General features: G+C 45.5%; 1 protein-coding gene across 1 annotated transcript; it reads left to right on the forward strand.

Moving 5' to 3' along the window:
• Nucleotides 1-2,938: 2,938 nt before the first annotated feature.
• LOC123064204 (homeobox-leucine zipper protein HOX15) lies at nt 2,939-4,723 on the forward strand. The gene is made up of 3 exons (XM_044487731.1): nt 2,939-3,466; nt 3,632-3,711; nt 3,889-4,723. Exons 1-3 carry the CDS (start codon nt 3,140-3,142, stop codon nt 4,166-4,168), a joined length of 687 nt encoding a protein of 228 aa, XP_044343666.1. The 5' UTR covers nt 2,939-3,139; the 3' UTR covers nt 4,169-4,723.
• Nucleotides 4,724-12,290: the final 7,567 nt, after the last annotated feature.

The following is a 12,290-nucleotide window of genomic DNA, read 5'->3' on the forward strand; positions in this document are numbered from 1 at the left end:
CGACAAGATCGTACAAACCCACCATTTCGGATAATTATTTATTGAAAGCACTGCTTCCCCCACCTCGTCCCCAAGTCGTCGCTGCTTCCTATGAATTCTTCCGCCTCACCCACAACTAAGCATAACTCTTGTCATTCCTCAAGTTAACCATATGCGTCCATGTTGCTATTGTGTCTTCTCCCAATGCGGCTAAGGTGGCGATGATCATTGCATCATTCCACAACAACGACTACACATAGTTGTCTCGCATTACCAAAGCCCACCAGCTGCGGTGACGTTCGCGCTGCATCAAGGCCTAGTGGAGGGAGTGTTCCGCACAAAAAAGGAGTGTTGTGCAAAAAATGCGAACGCGAAGCCGACAACACGCAGGAACCACCGCCCAGAAGAGAGATGAGTCCACTATCGTGGTGAGTCTCAAAGCGAATCCATTAGCAGCACGGATGCGCCTATGAGGCCATTGAAGCTCATACTGCCTTGTTAGCAACCATGATCAGGAGGTGTGCACACATTGAGGGGAGGCCCACACCAGAGGATGCGTGCAGCGAGGCAGACCGCCAAAGGGAATTCCAGTGTGGTGGCGTGGAGCAGTGGAACCCAAGGCAGTCATGCATGGTGCTGCGTTAGGGAGGCATCAAAGGACGACGGCTTGATAACAGGGAGGAGAGTATGGAGGGGCAGATAGGTAGAGAGGAGGCGACCAAGGAAAACTCCAACGGGGGTCACCAAAACGGACATCCTCAAACGTCCGCGGGGAAAACGTCCAAACGTGTCCACCTCCCCTAACTTCGGGACTCCCTCAACTCATCAGCATGGGTTTTTTGTTGCCAACTCAGACTAACGAACGGGCCCTACTGGTCATAACGAGTGTTGATGCGTGATTAGTGTGCCGTAAGTGCTTTCTAGAAAATCATTAGGGCTTCTTCGGTTTGATGGATTTTATAAAACATAGGGATAGAAAAGAAAAAGAATATGTGCACACCTCCTGATCATGGTTGCTAACAAGGCAGTATGAGCTTCATGGTCCTCTTGATTATTGAGTAGTACAGTATTTAGACACCTATTCCCTCCGTCCACCACTAAGTGTACATTTGGCATTCAGATTTTGTCCATAAAAAATGTACTTACATCTTTCCAATGCACTTTATAAAGTAGGAAAAATGCCCGTCTCTCGTCACATGGCAATCAAGACCAATAGCATTCAACACACGGTCTCCTCACTTTGTACATGTGCTTATCTTATTGCGGTGGGTTAATTAAAAAGAAGACAGATAATGGTTTGCACCTTTTCATTCTATTTTTTTTTTACTTCACTTGATAATCTCTTGTAAAATTCTCTATATGTACACTCACTCGTGGGTGCTGAGGGGATTTTCCTGCGAATTGGGTATGGTGGTTTTTTATCCCCTCAGATGAATCATACGAGGGTGTGTGGCTCCCCGGGCCGGCAGTACAACAGAGCCCACATATTTAGACGAGACAAACACTTTGGCTCATTCATTATCTTGTGTTCCTCAAGATGATAAGATGCAGTAATGTGTTTTGTACTCGAGCTTGGTGTCTTTATTTGTCGACAGTTCGCCGCCATGCATATTACAAGCCTTGAAATATCGACAGTTGGGAAGGCCCTTCTCTCACGACCGTGCCCCGGCCCTTTCTCTCCCTCCCCGCCGCAGTCGTTGGCGCTCGTCTCCGGGTCTGGCCCGGGCGATGCTAGCGGCGGTGGCCCCTGGCCATTCCCCTATCGGTGGTATTCCGGTGCTGGGCGGCACGGCTCCAGGGGGTGTCCCTAGGCGGCGGCGGGGTGCCATGGCAGCGCCCGGGAGATCTGCTGGGCGGCGGTGAGGACTGGCGGCGCCCGCTCGGCCCAGATCTTGGCCCTTTAGGCCCCATCTGGGTCGGCGCGGGCTGGCGGCAGGGTGCGGCGTCGGCGTGGCTACCGGGAGGCAGAGGAGGTGTGTCGGGCTGGTGGGGTGCTGGCGGCGCTGGCGCTGCCCTGCTGCCACGTCCGGACGACGACCGCGACGATGCCAGAGGCGGTGGAGGCGGTTCCCTCCGGCGCGGCTCCGGTGCTGCTGCTCCTGACGCCTGGCGCTTCTCTCTTCGTCCTCTTGGCCTCGTCGTGGTGTTCTCAGTGAGGCGGTGTGGGTGGCGTCAAGACCGTGGCTGGTTGGCTCCGGCCCGGATGGGCAGTGGGGAGTGCGGGAGAAATCCTTGCCGGTTCTTCCGGCCCCGACGCGGTGTCGCCTGCGGGTGCTGTCATTCCTTCCCGAAGGATGTCGGTGGTATCCATCCCCTGCTCCCCTCCGCGTGCCGGGGGGAACCCCTAGGACATGTCCGGACAGCAGGGTCGTCGGCGTCGCGTTTCTTCTTGGACGTGTTGCTTGATACGCGGCGGACAGGAGCCTTGGACTGTCGTGGGTCGAATCCGGAGGGCGCAGCGGTGGCGGGCCATCCACGCTTTGTCGAGCTGCCGATGTCGGCATTTGTTTCTTCTTTTTTCTTTCTTTTTTTTAGGCTTGCTGTGCTGCTCGCCCCAGCTATTGCGATGTTACCTGTGTTGGTTGTTTTGGTAACATCGGCAGTTCACGAATCTTTATTTTTTTTCCCTAAAGCACAGTATAGATAGACTTAACTACTTGCTCATCCCGAGTGGGTCATGCCTGTTGGTTTCAATCGGGCGAGATGATGAACCTCTGCTGAAAGAAATAGAATGTTGTCGTTGCTTTTGCCTGACTGTCCATTCTTCTATGGCAGGCAGATGTCATTGTTGATGTTAGAGGCCAAAGATAACTTCATCACACTCACTCACACATCAAGGTTCAGACTTGTTTCATTCCTCTATGCTCATTCTGCTCTATGACGACATCTCCGATCATGTGATCCATGTTGTTAATTTTAGCCGTCCATGCTCATAAGACTGATAGGAGTTAGTCCATATGCTCCCCTTCCCCCTCCCCCACCACCTCACCTTCCTCCTCAACTACCACTTCATTTTTCTTCTTCTCTTGTCTCTCTGTCTACACAAACAGACACCAACACAAGAGTTTGCAAGAGGCCATCCATCATCATATTAGTTGACTGCATACATCCCATTCCCAAGCTAGCTAGCCAGACAAAACAAGAGAGATAGCTTGCTAGCATGTTCATGGCGCAGGAAGAGGCCGGACTGGCCCTGGGCCTCTCCCTCGGCCTCGGCGCCGGGCACCACCACCACCACCTGCTTCAGCAGAAAGAAGCGGCGCCTCTGGAGCCGTGCCTGTCCCTGAGCCTGGCCGGCGCCGGCGCGGTGAAGAGAGAGGAGGAGGAGGATGAGGAGAGGGCCCTGATCTACTGCTCGTCGGCGGCGGACGACCACATCGAGGGGTACAACAGCAGCAGCGGCGGCAGCCGGAAGAAGCTGAGGCTCACCAAGGAGCAGACGGCGCTCCTGGAGGGTCACTTCAAGGAGCAGAGCACCCTCAGCCATGCAAGTGCTCGATCGATCCTCCTATGATCTTTTTTTCATGTTTTTTTTTTTGCATGATTGATATGGGTTTACATCTGGTTGTTTGGCCTTTCTGATTGATATGGATCGATCCTCCTATGATCTTTCTGATTTGGCCTTTTTGATTGATTGATGTAATCTGAGCAGAAGCAGAAGGCGTCTTTGGCAAGGCAGCTCAGCCTCAGGCCAAGGCAGGTTGAGGTTTGGTTCCAGAACAGAAGAGCCAGGTTAGATACATAGTAATTGCATCAACCAATTTTCCGGTTAAATACAAGACAGTTTGGCGGTTCAATTTAAACCGTCAAAACGTCTTATATTTAGAAACGGAGGTAGTAGTAGTAGTAGTAGTATTCATGAATGTGGATTCATGATGGTTAATTATCCGTGAATTAAACTGGTTGCAGGACCAAGCTGAAGCAAACCGAGGTGGACTGCGAGCTGCTCAAGCGCTGCTGCGAGACGCTCACGGAGGAGAACCGCCGCCTCCACCGCGAGCTCCAGCACCTCCGCGCCCTGCACCACCACCAACACCACCACCACCACCCAGCCGCTGCTTTCTTCATCCCGTCCGCCGCCACGGTGGCCTCCGTTTGCCCTTCCTGCCCCGGTGCACCGCCTGCCCACGCCGCCGATCGCCCCGCCACCAAACGCAGCTTCTTTGCCACCAAATCTGCAGCCTGCTAGCTATAACTCCACGCACACATAATACACACCCATAATTTGAGCTAATCATCATTGGCTCATCACCACATCGATTAACTACTGTATATAGATATTAATTTCATCCCATCCCATCCACTTCATCTGGTTAGCTTCGTTTTTTTTCCAAGTTAATCAAAGGAGGATGGATGGAGTAGCGTGCATTTTCTTTTACATTTCTTTAGAAAATGGAAGCTCTTTTATCCCGGGCCTCTCCACCAAAGATGCATACACATGCATGCATTTAGGAAAATGGTTTAATTAATTATGGTGTATAAGTTGTTGGTGTGTTGTGTAGATAGCAAACCTAGGTTTGGTTATTTCTGATCGTCACTGGTGAATTTTATTACCAGGAGACAATCATGATGTCGATGACGTGACACGGTGTCACCTTATACATCCTGGTTTGTTCGGATGTATAATAGATTGTATGCATTCTTAATCATCATATGGTGTAATATCAATTTTTTTCTGATGATGTACATGTATGTATTGACTTATTTAAGAAATGATAATTTATGCGTGCTCGAGACATGAACTGCATTTTTATTTGTACCTAGGAGTTGTGGTTGAAGTTATCTCTTATCTTTATCGTTCCAGTTCTTATTAGATGTCTCGGAGATGGCGAAATTATATCATCTATCTGTTGTTTCATAACTGAAACAATGATCAAAGTGAATGACAAGGATTCAACTAACTGAAGTTTGATTTCGACCGTAAATTTGGGATGTATAATAGATGTTTGTATTCTTATTCATGATGTGGTGTAATATCAATTTTTTTCTGATGACATACATGTATGTATCAACTTATTTAAGAAATCATTATATACGCGTGCTCAAGACTACATTCTCTTTGTACCGTAAGGTGTGGTTGAAGTTATATCTTCTCTGTGTCGTCCAGTTCTTATCAGATGTCTCGGAAAGAGCGAGATTATATCTTCTATTTGTTGTTTCATAACCGAAACAACAATGATCGAATTTGACGGAAAGGATTCAACTAAGCGGAATTTGATTTCGACCGTAAACTATAGGTTAGGTCTGGTAATATTATCCAGTGTTCTTTTAGATGTTAATCAGTGCTTCTTGAGACGACACAAATGATGTGATGGAGGAAATCAAGATGAGACATGAACTAGGCGTGACATGGTGCCAAAGAGGGAGGTTGGGTGGTGGGTGGTTTGTGAGGCATGGGTTGTATGCAGCCTGGCCAGCTAGGGGACACACGCACACAATCAACCAAGCAAGCAATGATCTTTCTGTTGGACACAATCACACCATTCCGATTGCTGCCTCCCTATCTTTTGGCAGGCATTTCCTCATGACCCCGTCGCCCACGGCAGGCATGTGACCTCTGTGTATGGCTAGCATGGCATCCGTATCATGATAAAAGTAGTCATCCTGATTTTGCGCTTTGCAGTCTTTAGCCGCATGCATATAATTCACCAGAAGATCTATGTGAGTTTAGATTAACATTGGTAAAAAGCAATAACTTTGGCAAATTTCAGCGAACAATAAAGTTATCTTGCTCCTTTTTGTCCTCATTTTATACTACCTCCGTCTGGGTTTATCGGTCCTCATTGTATTTCGTGCCAAATTTTGACCATAGATTAAACTAACAAAATGTTCACGCATGTTACCAAACATTATATTTTTGAAAACTATGTTCAAATATGAATCCAATGAGATAATTTTTCTTGACATGCATTAACATTTGGTTAGTTAAATCTTTAGTCAAAAATTGACACAAACTACAAAGGGGACCTATAAACCAGGACGGAGGTAGTATATGTGTTGCGGTTTATGTTTATTTGCTCGGGGTGTAAAACTAATTCGATTTTATAAATGGTATAGATAAACATCCACATGTTGTCCCTTTGTTGCCAGCCTGGATGCTCTTCCCCATGATCGACGGCCTCACATCGACAACGATCCCTCTTGGCAGGCTCATCCTTGATTCTTCAGCTTCATGATGCAAACCGATAACGCGGTCTCCAGCTCTTGTAGACCTCTTCGAGGAAAGAGCTAGCGCCGTCTATGGCGGACGCAAAGAGGAACCCGGTCGCAATGTGGATTTGGAACGCAAGCCTACGCAGTGGTGGCAACTGCAACCAAATGCCTCCTGGCCGTGAATTGCGTGCCCTAGCTACTATTAGTTCCATTTGATTTACAACACTCTGACCTAGCTGCTACATGCTCTAGAGTTTGGATGGCGTCGTCCAGATACTGCCTTGGCAGATAGAGGGAATTAACATGCCAATCATTACAGAAATATAATTGGATAGCCCATGTAAAGATAGCGACATCTAGCTGACTAATTTTGAAATATTAAAAAAAGGCATTAGTACCTTCTCAATAGACTTCCAGATTTTGAAGAACACAGAAGGCACATGCTTCTTGTGGTAGTGCGCCTGAGAGAGGGAGGAACAAAATATTAGTTAATTAGGGCTCAAGCTAGCATTAAGAATGATATTACTATATAAATAGGTCATTTTGGAGATTATTATGTCATTTTCGAGGAAAATAAGCTAAGTTTAGATCATTTTGGAGCTAATTAAGAAAGATTATTATGCCATTTAATTATGTCATTATTGAGCTATCGAAGGTAGTTATGCCATTTTTTTAACTAACTAAAGCATATTAAGTCATTCTATAGAGCTATGTAAAGGTTATTATGTCATATTAGAGCTAAATATGTCATTATTGAGCTACCCAAGGTAGTTATGCTATTTTTTAGCTAACTAAAGCATATTAAGCCATTATTGAGCTATCGAAGGTAGTTATGGCATGGCCCATATGGCCCCGTACAAGAAGGCCAAGGCATTCACGGAGTCTGACCTAGATCATCCAGAGAACTTCACCAACATCTCCTCCCACCACAAGCTTGTGAAGTACAGAGACGAGGGGAAGACGAGGAAAGGGGAGGACTTTAACCCCGAGCCAGGATCCTTTTGATACCGAGCTGGTGATGATATCTGGTGGCGGGAGGTCCCATGGCGCTCAAGCCATTGGTGATGGACTACTACATTGTCCTAAGACTCTCCCGCAGATCAGGAAGCGCCTGAGTAGCTCTGATCCTGAGATAACGCCTCGTGCACGGCCCGCGGAGCTCGCCGTGGCGGTTAGTTATACGGACTCTCTGGCCTTTCCTCCATTACATTGTATGTGCGTCCGTCGATGATTACAATGCTAACAATGAGTGTTTGCAGGCAGCGGTTGAGAAAGAGAGATTGAAGACCCAGGCGCTTTTGGAGGAGGCAAAAAGGAGGCGACGAAGAGGGAGAGGGAGAGGGAGGAGAGGACGACTAAGCTATTGGAGGAGGAGAGGAACCGGAACGATGCGTCTCACCGGGCCCTGTACGAGCTCATCGTGGTATGTTTCTTGTGCATATTAGCCCAATCATGCACGTAATGTTCGTATTACTAACTAATATGACTGACTCGTGAGAACCAAATGTGCAGACCATGTGCGAGAAAAGCGGTCAGGCCACTCCGCCGATGCCCTAGATTGCTCCAGCGGGCACGGTGAGTTTGATTTGAATGGTCCTTAGTTACTACTATTCACATTGCAGTTTGCATCATGCTAACGAGACATTATTGGAAATCATCTTTGGTTCAGCATGGCTCCCGACAAGCATCGACCAATCCTTCCGCGTCTGCCAATGCCGGAACCCCGACCGGTCCTTCACCGCCGTCTGCCAACAATGGCGCAGCCTCGACCATTCCTACACCTCCGTGATAATGGTATTTTTCTTCTTATTTAGCATGCTTAGTCCATTTATGACATAATTTAGCTTATCTTCTTCTTCTTTTCCTCCTCTTGTTTTTATTCGTAAATGGCATCATAACCTTGCTAATCTCATAAATGTCATATACTTAGCTTGTTGTCCTCTAAAATGACACAATAAGCTTAGTTAGGCCAAAAATGGCATAATTTGCTACGTTAGCTCAAAATGGCATTTTTCTTATTATTTAGACTATTTAGTCCATTTATGACATAATTTAGCCTATTTAGTCCACAAATGAAATAATAAGATGAAGAAAATCAAGGAAGAGGAATGAAAGAAGGAATATGAATAAAAGAAGAAGAAGAAGTTCATTTATGACATCATAACCTTGCTAACCTCATAAATGTCATATACTTAGCTTGTTGTCCTCTAAAATGACACAATAAGCTTAGTTAGGTCAAAAATGGCATAATTTGCTACGTTAGCTCAAAAATGGCATTTTTATTCTTATTTAGCCTATTTAGTCCATTTATGACATAATTTAGCCTATTTAGTCCACAAATGACATAATAAGATGAAGAAAATCAAGGAAGAGGAAGGAAAAAAGGAATAGGAAGAAAAGAAGAAGAAGAAGTTCTTCTTCTTCTTCTTCTCCTTCTTCTAGTCTTCTTCTCCTTCTTCTAGTCTTCTTCTCCTTCTTCTCCTTCTTCTTCTTCTTCTTCTTCTTCTAGTTTTCTTCCTCTTCTTCTAACTTTCTCATTTCCCATTTTGCAGATTTAATTCACTATATGGAAGCTTGCATGGATGGAGTGCTTGTTTCTCTGTGTTGGATGCATGGAACAATGTTATATGGATGCATGGAACAATGCGATGGAGTGCTTGTTTCTTTGTGGAACTTGTTATATGGATGCATGGAACAATGTGTTGGATGAATATTGTGATAGTAGTGTAAGATGTATGGATGATACTATGTTTCTTATGTATGTATATATGTTGTCATGGATGGAGCTATATATGTGTTGCATAGATCATATGTCTGCTGTGCCTGTGAAAATATATATGTATATCTGTGTGTGAATTCTAGTGAAATTAAATGGATATACATGTAAACATGGGATATATAGCCTCTTTGCCGTCTGCTAGTGGACGACAAAGCTCTTTGCCGTCCTCTAGCAGACGGCAAAGAGTACACGTGGCAGCTTCCTATAGAAACTGGGAACACTGGCTGCCTATTTGGCCAGCTATGCCGTCCGCTGGCGGACGGCAAAGACCTTTGAATCTTTGCCGTCAGCTGGCAGATGGCATAGCTGGCCATGTGGCAGCTTTCCAGTGCTGGCCTAACTGTGCTCTTTGTTGTCCGCTGGCTGACGGCAAAGCTTTTTGAATCATTGTCGTCCGCTGGCGGACAACAAAGAGCGTCATTAACACCCTAACGGCTCTGACGCCACCCCACTGCCGTCCGTAGTCTTTGTCGTCTGCTGGCCTCAGGCGGTGGACGGCACAATCGGTTGCCGTCAGTTTCGCGAAAGTGGATGGCATAGAAGGCCTTTGCTGGCACGTGTTCAGACGGACAGTTTGCCGTCGGCTGGCGGACGGCAAAGATGTTTGCCGTCCGGGATCTATGCCTTTGCCGTCCGCCATGGCGGACGGCAAAGAAGCTGATTCTAGCAGTGAATGAACCCAATGCCATAGCATCCAGCTTTTTTCATTTCATTTCATCCTGCATAATACCACAGAAAAGAATATAGTAAGAATAATTACATGTAATGATTGATACATCTCCAATGTATCTATAATTTTTTATTGTTCCATGCTGTTATATTATTATTCTTGGATGTTTTACAATCATTTTATAGTAATTTTATACCTTTTTTCCTACTAACCTATTGACATAGTGCCAAGTGCCAGTTGCTGTTTTCTGCATGTTTTTTACATCGCAGGAAATCAATATCAGACGGAGTCCAAATGCCATGAAGCTTTACGATGATTTTTTATGGACCAAAAGGAAGAATTTGGGCCCTGGTTGCACCTGGAGGAGTCCCGAGGAGGGGATAACCCACCAGGGCACGCCAGGAGGCCCAAGCGCGCCCTGGTGGGTTGTGCCCACCTCGGGTGCCCCCCAGACCGCCTCTTTGCTCTATAAATACCCCCAATATTCCAGAAACCCTAGGGTAGTCGACGAATTATTCATCCAGCCTCCGCAGAGTCCAGAACCACCAGATCCAATCTAGACACCATCACGGAGGGGTTCACCACTTTCATTGGTGCCTCTCTGATGATGCGTGAGTAGTTCTTTGTAGACCTTCATGTCCGTAGTTAGTAGCTAGATGGCTTCCTCTCTCTCTCTCTCTCTTGATTATCAATACAATGGTCTCTTAGAGATCCATATGATGTAAGTCTTTTGGCGGTGTGTTTGTTGGGATCGATGAACTTTGAGTTTATGATCAGATCTATGATTTTATCCATGAAAGTTATTTGAGTCTTATTTGATCTCTTATATGCATGATTGCTTATAGCCTCATATTTCTTCTCTGATATTTGGGTTTTGTTTGGCCAACTTGATCTATTTATCTTGCAATAGGAAGGGGTGCTTTGTAGTGGGTTCGATCTTACATTGCTTGATCCCGGTGACAGAAAGGGAGCCGACACGTATGTATCGTTGCTACTAAGGATACCAAGACGAGATCTATATCTGCCGCAATAGATAAATGGATCTCGTCTACATCATGTCATCGTTCATATCGCATTACTCCGTTTTCTCATGAACTTAATACACTAGATGCATGCTGGATAGCGGTCAATGTGTGGAGCAATAGTAGTAGATGCAGGCAGGAGTCGGTCTACTAATATTGGACGTGATGCCTATATAATGATCATTGCCTGGATATCGTCATGATTATTTGAAGTTCTATCAATTGCCCAACAGTAATTGTTTTCCCACCGTTTGCTATCTTTCTCGAGAGAAGCCACTAGTGAAACCTACGGCCCCCGGGGGTCTTTTCATCATATTTGCCTTGCGATCTACTTTTTCCTTGCATTTATTTTCAGATCTATTAACCAAAAATACAAAAATACCTTGCTGCAATTTATTCTTATTTATTTTATTTGGCGTTCGATCTATCAATCTACTACAAATTTACTTCACGTCCTTTGCCTATCTTGAGGCGCCGTACCCCGAAAGGGATTGACAACCCCGTTAACACGTCGGGTTGCGAGGTGTTGTTATTTGTGTGTAGGGGTTGTTACGTTGTGTTGTTTGGTTCTCCTACTGGTTCGATAACCTTGGTTTCATATCTGAGGGAAATACCTACTGCCGCTGTGATGCATGATCCCTTCCTCTTTGGGGAAATACCGACGTGGCTTCAAGCGACATCAATGATCAACGAGCACTACAGCTAGCTAGCTTGAGACTTAAATTACAGAAAGAAATCACTTACAGACAATAGCAACTGATGATAGATTTGTCGAGTGCGTCTTGATTGAATAACTAAAATAGTTATGTAAACTCAACACACAAAGCTGTCTCATTGAAGTAATGCTCTGCCTTGACTTTCACCATGAGGGACTCTCGATTGGTAGTCTTGGCAATTTTCATGTACCATTCATGCAATTCATACATTCTCATTGAGAGCTTCTTGACCTCCTCAGGCTTGACCAAAGGTTCGTAGTGGGAAAATTTCCATTTTATGCCCTCCTCTCTGAATGTATCCATGGGCTCGATCTCTAGGAGTTGATAAACAGTGATACCGAGCTCTGCAGCCTGCCTTCTATGCTCGTTGGTTTTTACTAGATGATCAGCGCCGGTACTCGCATGTGTTGGTACAATGAGCGGGGGGATCGATTTCACCGTGATGACCCAAAAGTATAGGGAATCTATCGTAGTCCTTTCGATAAGTAAGAGTATCAAACCCAATAAGGAGCAGAAGGAAATGACAAGCGGTTTTCCGTAAGGTATTCTCTGAAAACACTGAAATTATCGGTAACAGATAGTTTTGTGATAAGGTAATTTGTAACGGGTAACAAGTAACAAAAGTAACTAAGGTGCAGCAAGGTGGCCTAATCCTTTTTGTAGCAAAGGACAAGCCTGGACAAACTCTTATATAAAGCAAAGCGCTCCCGAGGACACATGGGAATTATCGTCAAGCTAGTTTTCATCATGCTCATATGATTCGCGTTTGGTACTTTGATAATTTGATATATGGGTGGACCGGTGCTTGGGTACTGCCCTTCCTTGGACAAGCATCCAACTTATGATTAACCCCTCTCGCAAGCATCCGCAACTATGAAAGAAGAATTAAGGTAAACCTAACCATAGCATGAAATGTATGGATCCAAATCAGCCCCTTACGAAGCAACGCATAAACTAGGGTTTAAGCTTCT

The sequence above is a fragment of the Triticum aestivum genome, chromosome 3B, assembly GCF_018294505.1.
Source record: "Triticum aestivum cultivar Chinese Spring chromosome 3B, IWGSC CS RefSeq v2.1, whole genome shotgun sequence".
In the NCBI taxonomy this organism is placed as follows: domain Eukaryota; kingdom Viridiplantae; phylum Streptophyta; class Magnoliopsida; order Poales; family Poaceae; genus Triticum; species Triticum aestivum.

Bases quoted from the DNA above. Each gene is read 5' to 3' on its own strand.
- LOC123064204 (XM_044487731.1), top strand. From the start codon at position 3,140: ATGTTCATGGCGCAGGAAGAGGCCGGACTGGCCCTGGGCCTCTCCCTC. The intron at 3,467-3,631 runs GCAAGTGCTCGA...TAATCTGAGCAG, and splicing joins AGCAGAGCACCCTCAGCCAT to AAGCAGAAGGCGTCTTTGGC. The intron at 3,712-3,888 runs GTTAGATACATA...AACTGGTTGCAG, and splicing joins TTCCAGAACAGAAGAGCCAG to GACCAAGCTGAAGCAAACCG.